A 15608-nucleotide genomic window follows, 5' to 3' on the forward strand; every position below is an offset into this window, starting at 1 on the left:
CATTGAAAAAAACTGAATTATGTTAACTCCCTGCTCATGAGCTCTTTTGGTGGTATTGGGCATTTTCAGTGATATTTACACACTAATGCCTGAAGAGAGATTCCTTGAAGTGTAGAGAATGTGTGTTTTTCCTTTAAATACATATCAGTATCCAATCGATTTATCCTTTGGCCTTGACTGTACTTAGCTTTTAAAGTCGTAGCATTAAATCTGCTGGAGAAATCACTTTCTTTTTCTCTATCCTTTCCTTCTCTGCCTACTTCATCCCCTCAATTCCCAAAGAGCCCTTATCAACACATCCCTCTTCATGGCTCCTTATATTGCTCTTCTTGATTTTCACATTTTAAACTTTGAGGTTCACAGTTCAACTTTCCCATAAGATGCAAGTAAAAAAATAAGCAGGCATTGCACACAAGCCACACAGCCACGCTCCTTGAGAGAACTTGGTGTAATAGTACATGGATTCACAGAGGACTTGTCACATTTTGACACATCACCATATTTCTGTAATACTGGAGGCCCCAGACTTTTAACTCCTCTGTTCCCTGTGATTCTAAATGGGAAAGATCTGCAAATAATATGCAGAAATGCTTATCTAAATGGGCTAAGAAATAAGAGGGACGAACAAAGAGATGATAAGCTTCTGCCCTATCAAAGGAGATAACATGCATAAAATGCCCTCCAATCTCCAAGGTTCTATCAATGTATTAACCACATGATGGTAAAATCCTTTTCCCAGGGCAAGGCTTTCTCAGGATCCTCTTCAACTGCTGTCTTCTTGCTGTTAGCTGCTGGCTGGGTTGGGTGTAAAGAAGAAAAAGAAGGAAGAAGAGGAGATCTTTTCTGTCAATTGCACTAGAACAAATATGGGGCTCGTATACCAGAAGCTTCCCCATCAAAAATTAACTCATAAGTCTTAATTATTAAATGACAATTCTTAAAAATCTAAATAAACTTTGATTTTAAAAAAGTAAATGTTGGGAATTATAAATGATGAGAAACTTGAGTTCTAACCATTACATGTTGGAGTTTGAAATTGCTTAAAAGTAGACTACTCACCTGCAACCCATATTCCCTGGTGCTTGCCTCACCCTATAAGTATGAAAGGTTAAACTAGCTAGTCACACAGAAGGATTGACAGAGCCATGGGGTATTACCATGAACCAGGGACTCTGCATGCAATGTGTAACTTCTTCCCTCATGATAATCCTCAAAGGTAGATATTATTATCTTATCTTTCAATGGGTTACCTTACATTTAGAGAGGACCAGGCACCTGCCAGAGTTCATTGAACAAATATGGGTGGTTGCAGGAAAGCTAATGATTACTTACTCTTGTGTTATCACTCTTGCTAATGCCACCACCTGCCACTATCAATGATGCTCTCTTCTTCATCTCTGCATTTATTAGATGCTTAAAAAATACTTGTTTAAAAATAAATTGTTAATGGGCTGGGGATATAGCTTAGTTGTTAGAGGGCTTGCCTCACATACACAAGGCCATGGGTTCAATCCCTTGCACCAAAAAAAAAAAAAAAAAAAAAAAAAGTTAAACATTTAAGTTTTAGTAACCTTTAAAGAGAAGACTCCTCTCCACACCTCCACCCAAAAAAGACAGAAAATAAGAAAGAAATCAAACTAAAAGAGGAGATACATGTGGCTCCATGACCTGAATTTTTTACAATACAATTCCATAAAGAAAGTTCTAAAATTATAATTCTGACCACAACATCATAAATAATTACTATGTACGAGAGAGAGTCAATAGCAGGTAGAGTTTAGATGCATTAGTGGCTTCAGTGCCAGTTCTCACTAATGTGTGTAACCTTGAACCATGTTCGAATTGCTAAGGTCTTCTCTAGCTATGATACAAAAGGTAACTTCTTTTCTATTCATTCCAGAACCAACTGGGCTGCTCCATAACTCATTGGTTTTGTTACTGTCTACCAATGAATGCTATATTTTTGGAAAAGTTAAACCATAGATTGTTAAGAGAAAAGGGAAACCAGAATTAGAACAGAAAGTTCCAAGAAAACTGAAAAGAGTGAAAACCTTCAGTCCCAGAAAAATGTTGTTTTTTAGAAACCACAGAGGGATGTGCTTGAGATGACCTACAAAATGACATTTGGTGAGCACTAAGGAAAGTAAGGGGATTATTGAAGGCCAGCAGGGGTCTTCTCCAAAAGTCCAAACCAAACCAATAGGTACAAGATGAGAGACCTGACTGAAGGAAATTCTAGTGATAAGAAGGCCCACAGGGTAAGGTTTCCTTGAGAAAATATGGTACCAATTTAGGAGTCAATAGCAATGATGCATCTGTTGAAAACATTAACAGTTTAGGTACATTAATAGAAAAATAATAACAGACTCAGGGAGGAAGTAATATCCCTTGAACTAGTCACTTCTTTTTTTGAGGAGTATGGTCTGTCCTATGTGCCATATTTTAAAAAGGGATATTTCAAACTCAGGAATATTGATTTCTTGGGATATTAAGATTATAAATTTGGTCATACAAAGAATACCTGATCAGGTGGGATATTTAGTCTGGGGAGAACAAGACTTAACTAGTTTTGAAACCTCAAAGGGTCATTAGAAGGGATGCTAATGTGTTTAGTTATGGAAACACCATCATTAGGTGGAAGTTACAGGGATACAGTTTGACTTCAATATAACCAATGGCTTTCTAACACTTTGAACCTGCTCATCACGACCCTGGAAAATCCTTATCAATGAAATATTCAAACAAAGGCTGCAAGCCCACGTCAAATATCACACATAAGGAATTCACACTTAGATCTAAGAAGGGGACAGGACCAGATATCTTTAGGGCTCTTGTCAAGTGTAGTTTATAATTTTAAGTGTGTTGTTGAGAAATTAGGGTCTATTTCCTTAGAAATCATTTTATAAAGGCATATTAGGATCCAAGGTCAAAAAAGACTATTTCTAAGGTCACAATACCATGTTTTTAATTATTCAATTGAAAACACATTCTTGAGCTTAGGGAACACTTACTTTTAAGAAATATAAGGGGAAAAGAAAGAGGATCATTAACCTTCCTTTTGCTGGGGAAAGATATAGACAGAGGTCACGGTATGAAATTGCTGAGAGAACATTCTGAAATCCCTGTAGCAGATCTTCTGATACCTCAGGGGGAAATCACTCCACATGACTGATGGCATTTACCTTGCTTGTTTTGTGATCCTGAGTATTTTCTTTGGTGAGATAACATTAATAGTATTTCAAAAAATTGTAAGTACAATAATTAATAGCTTCTCAGGATCAAATAAAATAATATAAGATGACCACAGAATAATGAACTCATACCAATCACTCACTAAAGGCAAGAGATCCCTCAGTGTATCTATGTGATGATGTGCTTCTTCCAATTCTTAAAGAACTTCCACATGCATTATCTCCTATAACTCCATGCAGCAAGCAAGATAGGTGTAAGGTTCACACTTTACAGAGGCTACATTTATGCTTGGAGTAAATGAGCACTTTTACTGAATGATGATTATTTCCCTGTCATTTAATAATTTTTCTAGTGTTAAAGAGCTCATAGCTTCACAGAACAACTCATTTCATCACAGAAATCAATGAAGAGAATGAGATGGTCAAGAGTTTTCCAAATCTACACTCAAGACAACATGTTCCACCCACTTCTGAATTACAGATGAGATCATGTACTGTTGAGAATGTTGTGAAATTGACCCCTTTGACATTATGGTGGTAAGAATGTAAATAGGTATAACCACTGGAAAAGGCAGTTCAGATACATGTGCTGAGAACCTCAGACATATTCATTTTTTGGTTTCATAATTCACCATCCATGAATCTATTCTATTTTAAAAAGTCAGAAATGATGGAAAAAGTTTGATTCACAGAAGTGCTTATCAGAGTTTAGGTTCTAATAGGGAAAAACTACAAATACTCTAAAATCCCACAATGGACTACTCAAAGAAGAATACATTGTAAAGGCAGAGTGCTGTAGTGATAGCAAGCCAGACTTATGGATTAAGATCCATGGGGTTAAATTTCCTATCGTGACACTAACTAGCTGGGTGAGGGGGTGAGTTACTTAAGTTAGCTAATGCTTATCAAATCCACTCAAAGTGGAATGACAATCTATATTTTAAAGAGCAGTTATGACAGTTACAATAACATTAAATGGAAATTGTTTAGATAGCAGCCGAAACATTAAGCTTTTGAAGGCAGTAATTATTATCATTACCATATAATAATCATGATATATAAAATACTTAGTTTATGGCAGACATGTAGCAAAGATTTTATTTTAATATCCTGATAATAACTCTTTGACATATGTGCTATTCATAGCCTCACTTCACAAATGAGGAAACTGAGGAATAGTTCAGCCAAACAGCTTTCCCAAATTTTTTTTGTTGTTCTTTTTAGATATACATGACAGTGGAGTATACATTGACATATTATACATTATTGAAGTGTAACTTATTCTAATTAGGATCCCACACTTCTGGTTGTACATATGTGGGTTACAGTGGTCGTGTATTCACATATGAACATAGGAAAATTATGTCCGATCTAGTCTGTGTTTTCTGTTCCCATTTCCCCTCCCTTCTCTTTATTCCCTTTTAGCTTTCCCAAATTCATATAGAGGGTTGGTTAAACTAGGATTGGTTGAATTGGGATTTGACTCCAGGCTGTCTTGACTACTACCTCCTACACTGAGACACATTTTGTGTATATGTATATGTGTGTGTACCATAATAAAAAATCATAGTAGACTCATACATGTACATGTTTAGAACCAGTTTTAATATGTATTATGAATTTTTAAAATTAGATTACCAAGTTTCACAGACACTGGTATGAGATCTATGTGTGAAATGAAAAATAAAATTGATGATTGTAGTGGGGCGTGGTGGTGCCCACCTAAAATCCCAGTGACTCAGGAGGCTGAGGCAGGAGAATCACCAGTTCAAAGCCAGTCTCAGCTAACGCAAGGCACTAAGCAACTCAGCGAGACCCTGTCTCTAAATAAAATATAAAATAGGGCTGGGGATATGGCTCAGTGGTTGAGTGCCCCGGAGTTCAACCCCCAGTACCCCCTCCCCAAAAAAGGTGATATGATTCCCTTTCTGTGTTGGTATTCTAGGTAGCTTCTATTGCTAATTATGAATATTTCTGATTTCCAACTTTCCAACTGAAACTGTACTATTTTATAAACAAAAATTTAGGGAAACACATAAATAAAAATAACTCAAGGTAGATGTGAGAGGAGTAGATTTTCATTTCCAATCCCAGCAGTAGAGTATATCTGATTCCCTGAACAATTGCCCTTCTGAAAAATGACTCAAAACACCAAATGAAGATTCAAAAGCAATGGAGATATAAACACTCACATGTGCCACAGCTGGGGTGGGAGTAAGGAAGGTTGGGGTGGGAACTGGCTCAGGCTGGATAATGATTTCAGCTGGAACTCCTCCATCTTCATCTTCCAGGGGTTTCTGATGGGTACAGCGACCAATGTCTGCATTTTTGAAGGACACAGGCTGAGCAAAGTCCATGGGGCTAATTGAATGGAACAAAATATTTTTTTTTCTTAGTTTTCATTCCTCCATAATGAATCAGACCGCCATCCCCTCCCTTTTAAGACCCCCAGTTCAGTCTTCCAATTCTAAATTAAGACCTTCATAACTTCCTTTCCTTATGATTTTGGATAATGTTAGTGATCCTCAAATTGAAAAAAAAAATAGTAGAAAGGAGTATTACTTACACAGAGTTAATAACAAGATTCCACACACAGCCTTCAAAAGGAGGAATGTTTCTGAGTGGGGGAGGTTGGAATTCAGGTGGAGCACCCCCAATGAAAAGCTTTTTGACTTCAATAGCCTGTTCTACTGTGAGATTTTGCATGTGTCTTTTATCTTCATCGACTTGAACAGTGAAGATGCTAAGATATTTAAAATAAACAAACATGAATCACATATTATTCAATACAGTTGGAAATCTCCTTCCTGCTGCCCCTCACCCATCGTTTCTACAGCGTTTAGGTGATCCCCAATTGGCTGATTTGGAACTCCACATTAACCACTGTTATTCTTTCCCCAGCATTTTGTCCCTTGTCTCTCTTAACTGTCCCTGAAAGCTTACTGAAATCAGGCAATGTGCAGAAGCAAAATGAGCCTCTGGTAGAGGGGACAGCTGTAGTCTGCAGCCCAAAACATGAGCCTGTGTGCGCAGGGGCTCCTGTGCTGAGCAGTGATGTCTAATCCTGTAAGGATCAGTTGGTTAGGCACAGCATGGGGTCACATTTTGTTTGACTCTTTATTTTTTGGTTTGTGCTGGCTATTATCTTCTTGCTAGGGGACAAACTGTACTCCTGAGAGCTTCGACTGCAGGAATCAACAGCAAACACTGTACAGTACGTTGTTTTATAAAGATTGTAGCTGCTGGCTTTTGAATAGAAGAGGCAGGCAAGAACACCAAGCTCATTGTTCCTTGCAACAATTTTCCTTAGTGGCTGTTTCATTACTTTCCCTAATTTGCTTATGAGAGATAACTCACACACGACTAATTGAAAACCTCATGCTACTGATTCACAATAATCCTTGGGTCCTGGGGCAAAGAATCAGGAGACAAAGTTGCAATGACCAAATGCATTTTCTCTTTTGTTGTTGAAGTAGGTTTTGAGCTTGGTTCCAACAGTCATCTGGGTGCCATTAGTGATAAATGTCATCAATATTAGTCACCAGCCCCAAGATCATAAATGGATCACTGAAAACTTACTTCCTATTTGAAAATAAAATCAAAGTACTCTGGTGGACAATGCAGTCCTAAAGGGCCATCTTACTTGATTTTATAAGTTAAAAACAAAACAAAAACACATACACATGTGGAACTGGAAACAATATAGTAAGGCAACAAATTGTTACTGATTATGGATCCACTTTGATACAATTCAAAAGAGAAAAGAACAAAAGATGGATTTTGTTATGGCTCAAGATATCACTTTTCAAGGGGGTGTACAGGAAATTGGTCAGATTTAGTTTCAAAGGAAAAATGATGTTTTTAAGAAACGAGATTGTGGAAGAATATGTAGGCAAATATCAGGAGGTGCAACTTCATTGCTAAGAGCATTGGAGGTTTAGGAGACTTAAGAAGCCTCTCACTTCTGCATATGTGTGACTCACTGAGACACCCCTACCCCCACTCCCGCCACCCCATGTTTCTCCCTTCAATTAAAAGCAATCTCTTGCTTACAGATGAAGTGGTGCTTCTAGGGGCTTTAATGAGTGTGTAAGCCACTCTTAAAGAGAGCAAATCTCTGCTCTTGATTAGAGTTGTAAGGAGCCAGGAGCCCTCCTTTTTCTGGTGTAGACTCTATAGTTGGCTTCTGCCCCAAGGACCATGATATAAGTCCTTTGCTACTAGATCCTGGTGTAGTGATGTGGAATGAATGAGGGCTTTCAGAAGGAACAGACTGGAATTAAGTGCTAGTGTAGAAGCCTACTAGTGCTGTGACCTTGGGCAAGTTATTTAATCATGCTCAATTTCATTTCATTCATTTATAAAATGGAGATAAAAATACCTACTTCAAACACTGGAAAACATTAATTAAGGGTTTCCCCTGGGGCTGTTTTACTTAATAAGGGCATTGCTAGAAGACAATAGCTGGATTCAGCTCATATTTTACACATTAAGTGCATCAAATCTAAATGATTTATGTAGTACTTATGTACAGAAGGACTTTACCAACATGGCCATTATGAATCTGGTGTGTTTTCTATTTTTTTAAAATTCATGTAACAACTTTTTACTGAGGTTCTTCTTCTTTGTGCAAAACACCACAATAAATGCTGCATTACCTATTAATATTATGACAGGTTAGCTCTATTGTCATTATTTTCTTTTACAATTTTAGCAGTTGATTCTTAGGGTTTCATAATTAAATGTTTTATATATATGTATATATATTTAGTTGTAGATGGACACAATATTTTTATGTATTTATTTTTATGTGGTGCTAAGTATCGAACCCATGCCTCACACATGCAAGGCAGGCATTCTGCCCTGAGCTACAGCCCCAGCCCCTCATAATTAAATATTTTATTACTTACATTCTTTTCCTTTTTTGTTCAAAATATTGGTCCAAGACTTTTGTTTCTTCAAGCCACCACCAACTGAATTGCATATTAAGTATCTTGACATTGTATTTTACATGAACAAAATTGAATCTCAATGACAAGGAAGAAAATATTTGGGTGGTAGTGTCCAAATCATGCTCTCATTCTGGAAACCCCAATTATGCCTGAAATATCTGAGCCAACTTCATGGTCTTTAGCCTCATTTGGTACCTACATGTAGAATGCTTTCGCAGAGGAGAAACCCAATTCAGTTGCTTATCTTAGCTGCCTATGCAGCCATTTCAGGCCCTCAGGGTTTAAGTTAGAACTGCTGAGGTAGATGCTGGGAGAAGTGTCAGAGGCTAGAGCATTCACAAAAAGCAGAAGTCACCGGAGGACCAAGAAATTAGATAACAAAGGGATTGAAATGAGAATTTTTTTTTTCCAGAGGAAGGGGTAGAAAAGAAGAACAAATGAGGAAAGAGGAGTGAAAAGAGGCAGAGGGGGAGACAGAAGTTTGATCTTGGGAAGTTTGTCCTATAATTTGGTCAAAACCCAATGATTTTATGAGGTGGTATTAAAAACATTATCTTATCCAGGGTTTTAGGAAAACCTAAATGGTGACTGACATTCATGGTCTGAAAAGTGTTGAGAGAAAGCAATATTCCTAAAGTATATTATAATTAACCTGAAGTAAAAGAAACCTTTAAGGTCACAAGTAAGGGTAAGAATGAATAGTTTGTCAAGCATGGATAGAAGCATTTAAGACAAATATGTCTGGGTTAAAAACCTGTCTCTGTGTTTCTGATATGTGATTTTGTGCATTTCAGTTACTTCTTTCTCATCCATGATGAAATAATATTAATACACTTCTCATGTACATTTAGAATAATTAAAAAGCAATTTCTGTGTAATATTTGACAAATAATATCATAGAATTGGTATATGAAGCATTAAAATGTTTCAGAGTGAAGTTCAGGTGGACATTAGTGATCTCTGGTTAATCAGTTTTATGGAGTACCTTCTTATAAAGTAGAGGGTAATGCTGTTTCGACCTTAGAACACTGAAAAAGACATTATGGAAGCAAATGTGTTCTTGTTTTGGCACAGAGTTCAGTGACTACACACTAATATGTTCAACATTATCCTGTAATTAACAGTGAATGGCAAGACCGTTTGTTTATATGGCCAATTAGCAGAATGACCAGTTTTCAGGGATGTACTATCCACTGAGCTTAATCAAATGAAGGCTGGATTGATAGTCAACAGCTGTGAAGCTGGCATAATAAAATGCCCTTCTTGAAGAGACACCTGTTAAAAGGACACCTTAGTACAACCTCATAATGCATTTGGGGATTTCAAAATTCTTTCTCTAGAAAACAATACATTTTGGGTGGTCTGGGGTCAACTATATTTCTCAAATTTGCATTTCTTAATTGAAATTCTTTTAAGTTCATAGACTCTTAAAAAAAGTTCTTCCCATAGTAAGAAGTATTCATTTTTGTCAAAGGGCATAAAATCTAGTCAAGAAGACATGTAAAATCATATTCTAAAGCGTTCCTTCAGGTTTGAACGCAAAAATCCAGTCTGCTGCTCTTTTTGGAAACCACAACTACAGTATCTGCCTGTTAAATTGGTAAAAGTTCTGATTTTGTCCAACTATTGATCGCTCATTTGTCTTAATCATGGTTTCTAAACATCTTGGTTAGTAGACGCTGCAGGAATGCTTAGCATCAATTCAGCCTACAACCTAATGCTCTATGTAATAATAACAAAGCGAGCTGAGGAAAGCTTTATTATTTACTTAGATGATAAGAAATCCTTATTATTCATCTAAACTGTTATCTATACAAGAGGATAATTAGAAAATATAGATCTTTAGCTACAGAATAGCAACTGCTTGTTTGAACTATTGCTACACATTCATACTTGTGTTTCATTTAAAAGCATTCTCTGTGTTTTGAGGTTTCATTATATTTGATTTCTAGCTCTTTTCTATGCTTCAGTCTAATAAATGGATTGCTTGTTTGGAGGGCTGAGGCCCCTGCAGTCTCTGGGTTTCTGTTTTCTTTTTCTCTAACTGTCCTTGAAAACTAATTAACTTTCTGAGTTGTACAATATTTTGGTGAAAAATACTAATGACTTTCCAATAAATAAAGTATTAAATATGGTAACAACTGAAGAAACAGGAAATCGGTTTGTGTACTGTTAAAGCCAATTCCCTAGATCAGAGCAAGGGGAGCAGGTGCTATTGTGGACCTGTGGAGTGGAGGTCTCCATGGAAGGATTTCGGGGTAGTGGCCATTCCCCTTCTGTACCTTGACTTCGATCCCTCATGAAGGTACTGCAGGAACTCTGCACACCCTGGGGAGGAGACAGGGATGAAACATGCACACAAGAGGCTCAGTAGGTCATGCAGCTGCTGTCGCCACGCTACCATATCTGTGACAGGTTTCTAAGCAGCTGCTATAACTGCTTTGGAACCTGAATGAAATCAGAGCTGCCAACGGTTGCTGGCTCTGTCTGAGCTTTTCTGTGAGCTTTACTATGTGCATGCCTTATTTGAGAAGAGAGTATTGAGAGATGAAGAAGGAGGGATTTTTCTTATCTCTAGATTCAGAAGATTCATTTGGTTATTCCAGAGGTGGAACAGAGACCTGTAGAGGATAAAGCTGTTAAGAACAGAATTCTTAAGGGCCTGGCTAAATGAGGTTCCTGAAGTACAAAGTGTAAGGAAAGGAAATTAAGGTACTTTTTCATTTTATGATGGATAGTATATCTATACACACTGAAGTTCAGGCAGAGACCAAGGCTGGAAAGGAAGTTGACACAGTAAGTATTCTAGTGCTATAGTTACCCTCTAGTTCTCTCCACATGAACAGAATGTTCTCTCCCATCATGAAACAGACTTGGCTCTGGTTTGACAACAATTTTCCTCATTGTTCGTGTCCCCATGGAGAGATGCACTTCCAGACGCCCCTTGTTGAGGAATATGGCATAATAGGCCTGCAATGTGAAATGGTTATTGAAGATGAAAAGGAGACTCATCTATGGCTTAGCTGTAAGATGTTCTGACAGAGCCACAATTTCATCTGGCCTGAGATCTTACTGAAGGCAACTCAATATTTTCTTAAACAGAGTTGTTAGAGTATTTGGCAATGTCTTTTTAACCATTTACCATTTTTGCTTGTTAGATGATGTGGAAAGTACAGATAGTAAAATAGCAGTTCTCTGCCAAGCAGGAATCTAACAGCTGTGTTTGAATTGGTCCTCTAACTCACAAAAGAACACAAAGGGTGTCCACAAAATCTGTCTCTCTTGTATTCACAGGCGCAAGGCTGGCCTCCGGAAATGAGGTCTGACTCTCAACCTCATGGTATTTTGAATGTTTAGACTTCAGTTTGCTCTCGATCTGGTGTGATAGATTTCTATCACAAACATGTAACTTGTCTCCCACATTTAGAAAGAAGGAGACAATTTTTTCATCCACAAACACGCCTGCCTCTTCTTGCTATGGTTACCATAGCAACCAGTATGGTTTTGATATCTGATTGTGAACCCCAGGGAGCTTGAATGCAGTCCTCGTCCCCAAAGCAGATGCCAAATACATTTCCTTTCTTGTGGACCACTGGACACCCGCTGCACATGATCACGGGGTCCTCATGAGTAACCTATGGCAGTGGAGATGGTTTCTATCAAAATCCTCATGTCTTCAATACTGTACTGAATCATCTACGCAGGTCCACATGCAGCACAAAATGATCTGAGGATCTAGAGTAGTACTCACCATTCCCCAAAGGGGCAGCCACAAACTACTTACTTGAGCATTTCTCAGATGTTTGACATCACAAACCCATTTGGCAGAACACAATCACAAACAACACTCTGCATATCAAAACTGTTATCTTTGAAAGCTAAAACATGTCAATTTAATCAGCATTGATTCTACAACAGACCGGTACTATTTAACCTCCTTTCCTTCTTCAGATAACAATCACTAGGCAATTTTTAAAAATTAGATATTAGATATACATTATCATTAAAATTCTGGAACATTAAATTTTATTTCTAATTTATTTTGTGCTACAGTACTTCATGTTTTCTTGTTTTAATTGTTTTAATAGGAACATGCTCTACTTAAAGAAATATCCTGAAAGCCGGTGACTCAGGTCCATTTAATTAGTCCTGATGAAGGGAAATTTGAAGCCAGTAAGTAGGTAGTACTTCATTATTCTGCAATGAGCAAGGAAACAAATATAGTGTAGTAGAAATGTATTTTGGAATGTTAGGTCTCCCTATTATAACTAGCTTATCATTTGTAACAGTGAGAAAATAATTTTATTTTCAGGATTAAAGGATAAAGGATTTAAAGGAGATCTCATGTTTTATGTTTATTCAGTGATTATTTTGTGCAGTGAAAAATGAAATAATGCTTTTCTCCCTCTACTCTCCAAAAAATATTTTATTATGAATATTTGACACATTCCTCATAGTGTGATATACATACAAATGATAAGTTGTGTTCATACTGTGCAGTAAAATCTGCCTGTGAATCCATCACTTAATTTAAGAAACTATTGTTATATCTCCTATGAGCTTCTTGATCCCATCTACCTCCTTCCAGAGGTAACTACATGTCAGAGGCAACCACTAATATGGATTATACCTTCATTATTTCCATGTTTTTAAAAAGTTATTTTTAAAAATGCACATGTACATACCCATAAATGGAGTTATTTACTGCTTCTTGTATTAAAAATCTATAAATAGTGTCATTTTTCATTTCCATATGGCTTCTATCCATCCATGTTATCTTGTTTAATTACAATTTATTCCTTGTGGCTACTCTTAATATCCCATTATGCAAAAATGCCAGTTTGCTTATTTGTTCTCGGGTTCATGAGGATGAGGTGGTTTCTACTTTTTTTTAGAAATGTTTCTATGAACATTCTTGTACATGTCTTATTATGCAGCTGTGAAAGAGTCTGGGCATACACATGGGAGTGGAAAGTTAAACTCTATAAGATTGTGCCAAATCACTTTCCAAAGAGACTGTAGCCACTCCCTGTTTTCTTCCAGCTGTGATTGAGAGTTTCCTTTGACCAAGGTCTTCCTTGGTACAATGATACTTGTATTATTTGGTACAATGATATTTCCCAGTGTTTTCTCATTTTAAGTGGTCTAAAAAATCTAGTGTGGCCTGAAGTTGCACTTCTCACATTACACTGAGGTTGTACATTTTAAAAATATTTTTGGATTAATCATGTTTTCTCTTCTCTGAAATGTCTAGTCAAATCTTCATTATTGTCTCTGTTTGTTTTTCTTTTAAGTTTGTAAGAGTTACTTTTATATGCAGGTTATCAGTATTTTTTTTAAAAAACTGACCTTTAATGAATGAATTAATTAATTATGTGGTGCTGGGATCAAATCCAGAGCCTCACCCGTGCTAGGAAAGTGCTCTATCACTGAGCCACAACCCCAGTCCTCATTTACCAGATTTTTGAAGGTTATATATTCAGTAACTTTCCAGGCTGGGGCTTGTGGTGTGTGTGTGTGTGTGTGTGTGTGTGTGTAGAGAGAGAGTTCTAATATTAATGATTATTTTTGGCTTCTATTTTGTTCAATAAACCCTTCTCTTCCTCAAGACTGAAAGTTATCCTTCCATATTTTCTTCCAAACATGTTATTTTTCTTTCTATATTTAAGACTTTAATTCACTTGGAATTTATCTTTTTGGTTTGATATTAAGAAGAAATTCAGCTTCATTCTATTCATATAGATCACCAATTGTCCTAATATCATTCACTGAATGGGTTTACTGTTTTCTTAAGGACTTGCAATGCCACTTAGTGTCAAATGTCATGTTCATGTATGCTTGGGATAGACAGGGTTTTCTTTTCTGTTTCACCAGACAGAATTTTCCGTGAATGAATATCACAGCACTACAAACCCAAAATCTCATAATGCGCTGATATCTGATAGTCTAAGCTTACCATCTTATTCTTCAATTTCAGGAGTTTGGGGGGTTTTGGTCTTTGATGGAAATTTTTATTGGTACATTATAATCATGCACAATAGTGGGACTTGTACATGCAAACAATATAACAGTATAATTTGGTCAATTTCAATTCCAGTACCTCCCCTTTTCCCTCTTTTCCTCTTTACCCAGGTCTCCTTTCTATTATGATATAAGATACTCAAATTGAATCACTTTTGGGAGAATTGACGTATTTTTAATATTGAGTCTTTCCATTAACATGTTGAATACACTCATTTATTAAGGACTACTTTAATGCCTTTCAATACACTTTTATAATTTTCTTCATCTAGGTCTAACTTGTTATGTTTATTCTTAAATTTTATACTTATTCTTATAGTATGTCTACTTATACTTTTTTCAGTTCAATAATAATAACTATTCTTGGGTTTAAATTTGTAACAAATGTTTGTAATATTTTTCTATTAAGAATACTTGCTATAAATTTTTACAGATGGCTAAGGAAATTTCTTCCTCTTCTCACTTTATTTTAAAATTATGAATGGGTGTTATGTTTCACCCAATGTTTTTTCTGTATGTACTGGGATGATTATAGGATATTTAGATTTGCTAATATTAAATGATCCCTGCATTCCTGAGATAACCCAAATTTCTCATGGTTTCTATATTTTTTAAAATTCTATTTGCTAATATTCTGTGCAGGCTATATTATTTTTAGAAAAAGAGTAAGATAAGACTTTATCACATATATTATTGATTAAATATTAAATTCTAAAATTAACTTAAAAAAACACATATAATAAAAAAAAAATCACATTTGGTTCACAAAGGTATGTGCACATTCGAAGCCATACTTGTAAAGCATTTCACTCTTTTGATAATGGTGGGCTAGGTAATTTCTATAAATGCTTTTATTGAGAAAAAAATAGCTTAAATGAAAAAAATACAATGAAAAATTATAATGGAGGGTATTGAGGAGTACCAAAAGAAGTAAGAGTTCTGATGCCTAAATCTGAGAAGTTGAGGGATTGTTTTTAAAAGAATCAAATGATTAGGGAATGTAAATACTCAAAGCAGATGCTCCTTAGGCTTTATTTTAACATTCTTGAGTGAGACTGGGCTATAGTGGTTCATGCTTCTATCGATTGGGTGCCATCTGCCTCTCCTATGCCAGGTCCTTCTCTGTGTCCAGAGAGGCTGGATTGGTCAAACTCTTAACAGACAGCATTGCTTCAGCTAGTACAACTGGGAAGCTGATCCTAGAAGAAATTTAAATTTAAATTGAACAAACCTTAGCTCAATCTCTACAGATCTGATAAAGTATTAACCTTAAAGAAAAGATTTATATAATTTGAATAGATTATAAGCTTCCCACTTACATATGAATATGTGAAGTACTATATGAAAGGTTGGTACAAATACAGGTGTGACTCAACACCTCAAATTGACAACATGAAAATATAGAAAAGTCAATTGCCTTAAGAAGGTGATGTGGGAGAAATAG

The 15608-nt window shown here is 36.3% G+C and overlaps 1 protein-coding gene across 1 annotated transcript in view; it reads right to left on the reverse strand.

The window, feature by feature from the left end:
• Positions 1-15608, reverse strand: part of Lama2 (laminin subunit alpha 2) — a 566319-nt gene that overhangs the window by 15201 nt on the left and 535510 nt on the right. The window contains exons 55-57 of the mRNA XM_076858266.2: positions 10965-11113; positions 5758-5934; positions 5384-5552 (exon numbers count right to left, since the gene is read on the reverse strand). Coding sequence (XP_076714381.2) covers positions 5384-5552; positions 5758-5934; positions 10965-11113 — 495 coding nt within the window. The remainder of the gene's footprint in view (positions 1-5383; positions 5553-5757; positions 5935-10964; positions 11114-15608) is intronic.

This window comes from Callospermophilus lateralis, chromosome 6, assembly GCF_048772815.1.
Source record: "Callospermophilus lateralis isolate mCalLat2 chromosome 6, mCalLat2.hap1, whole genome shotgun sequence".
Taxonomy (NCBI): Eukaryota; Metazoa; Chordata; class Mammalia; order Rodentia; family Sciuridae; genus Callospermophilus; species Callospermophilus lateralis.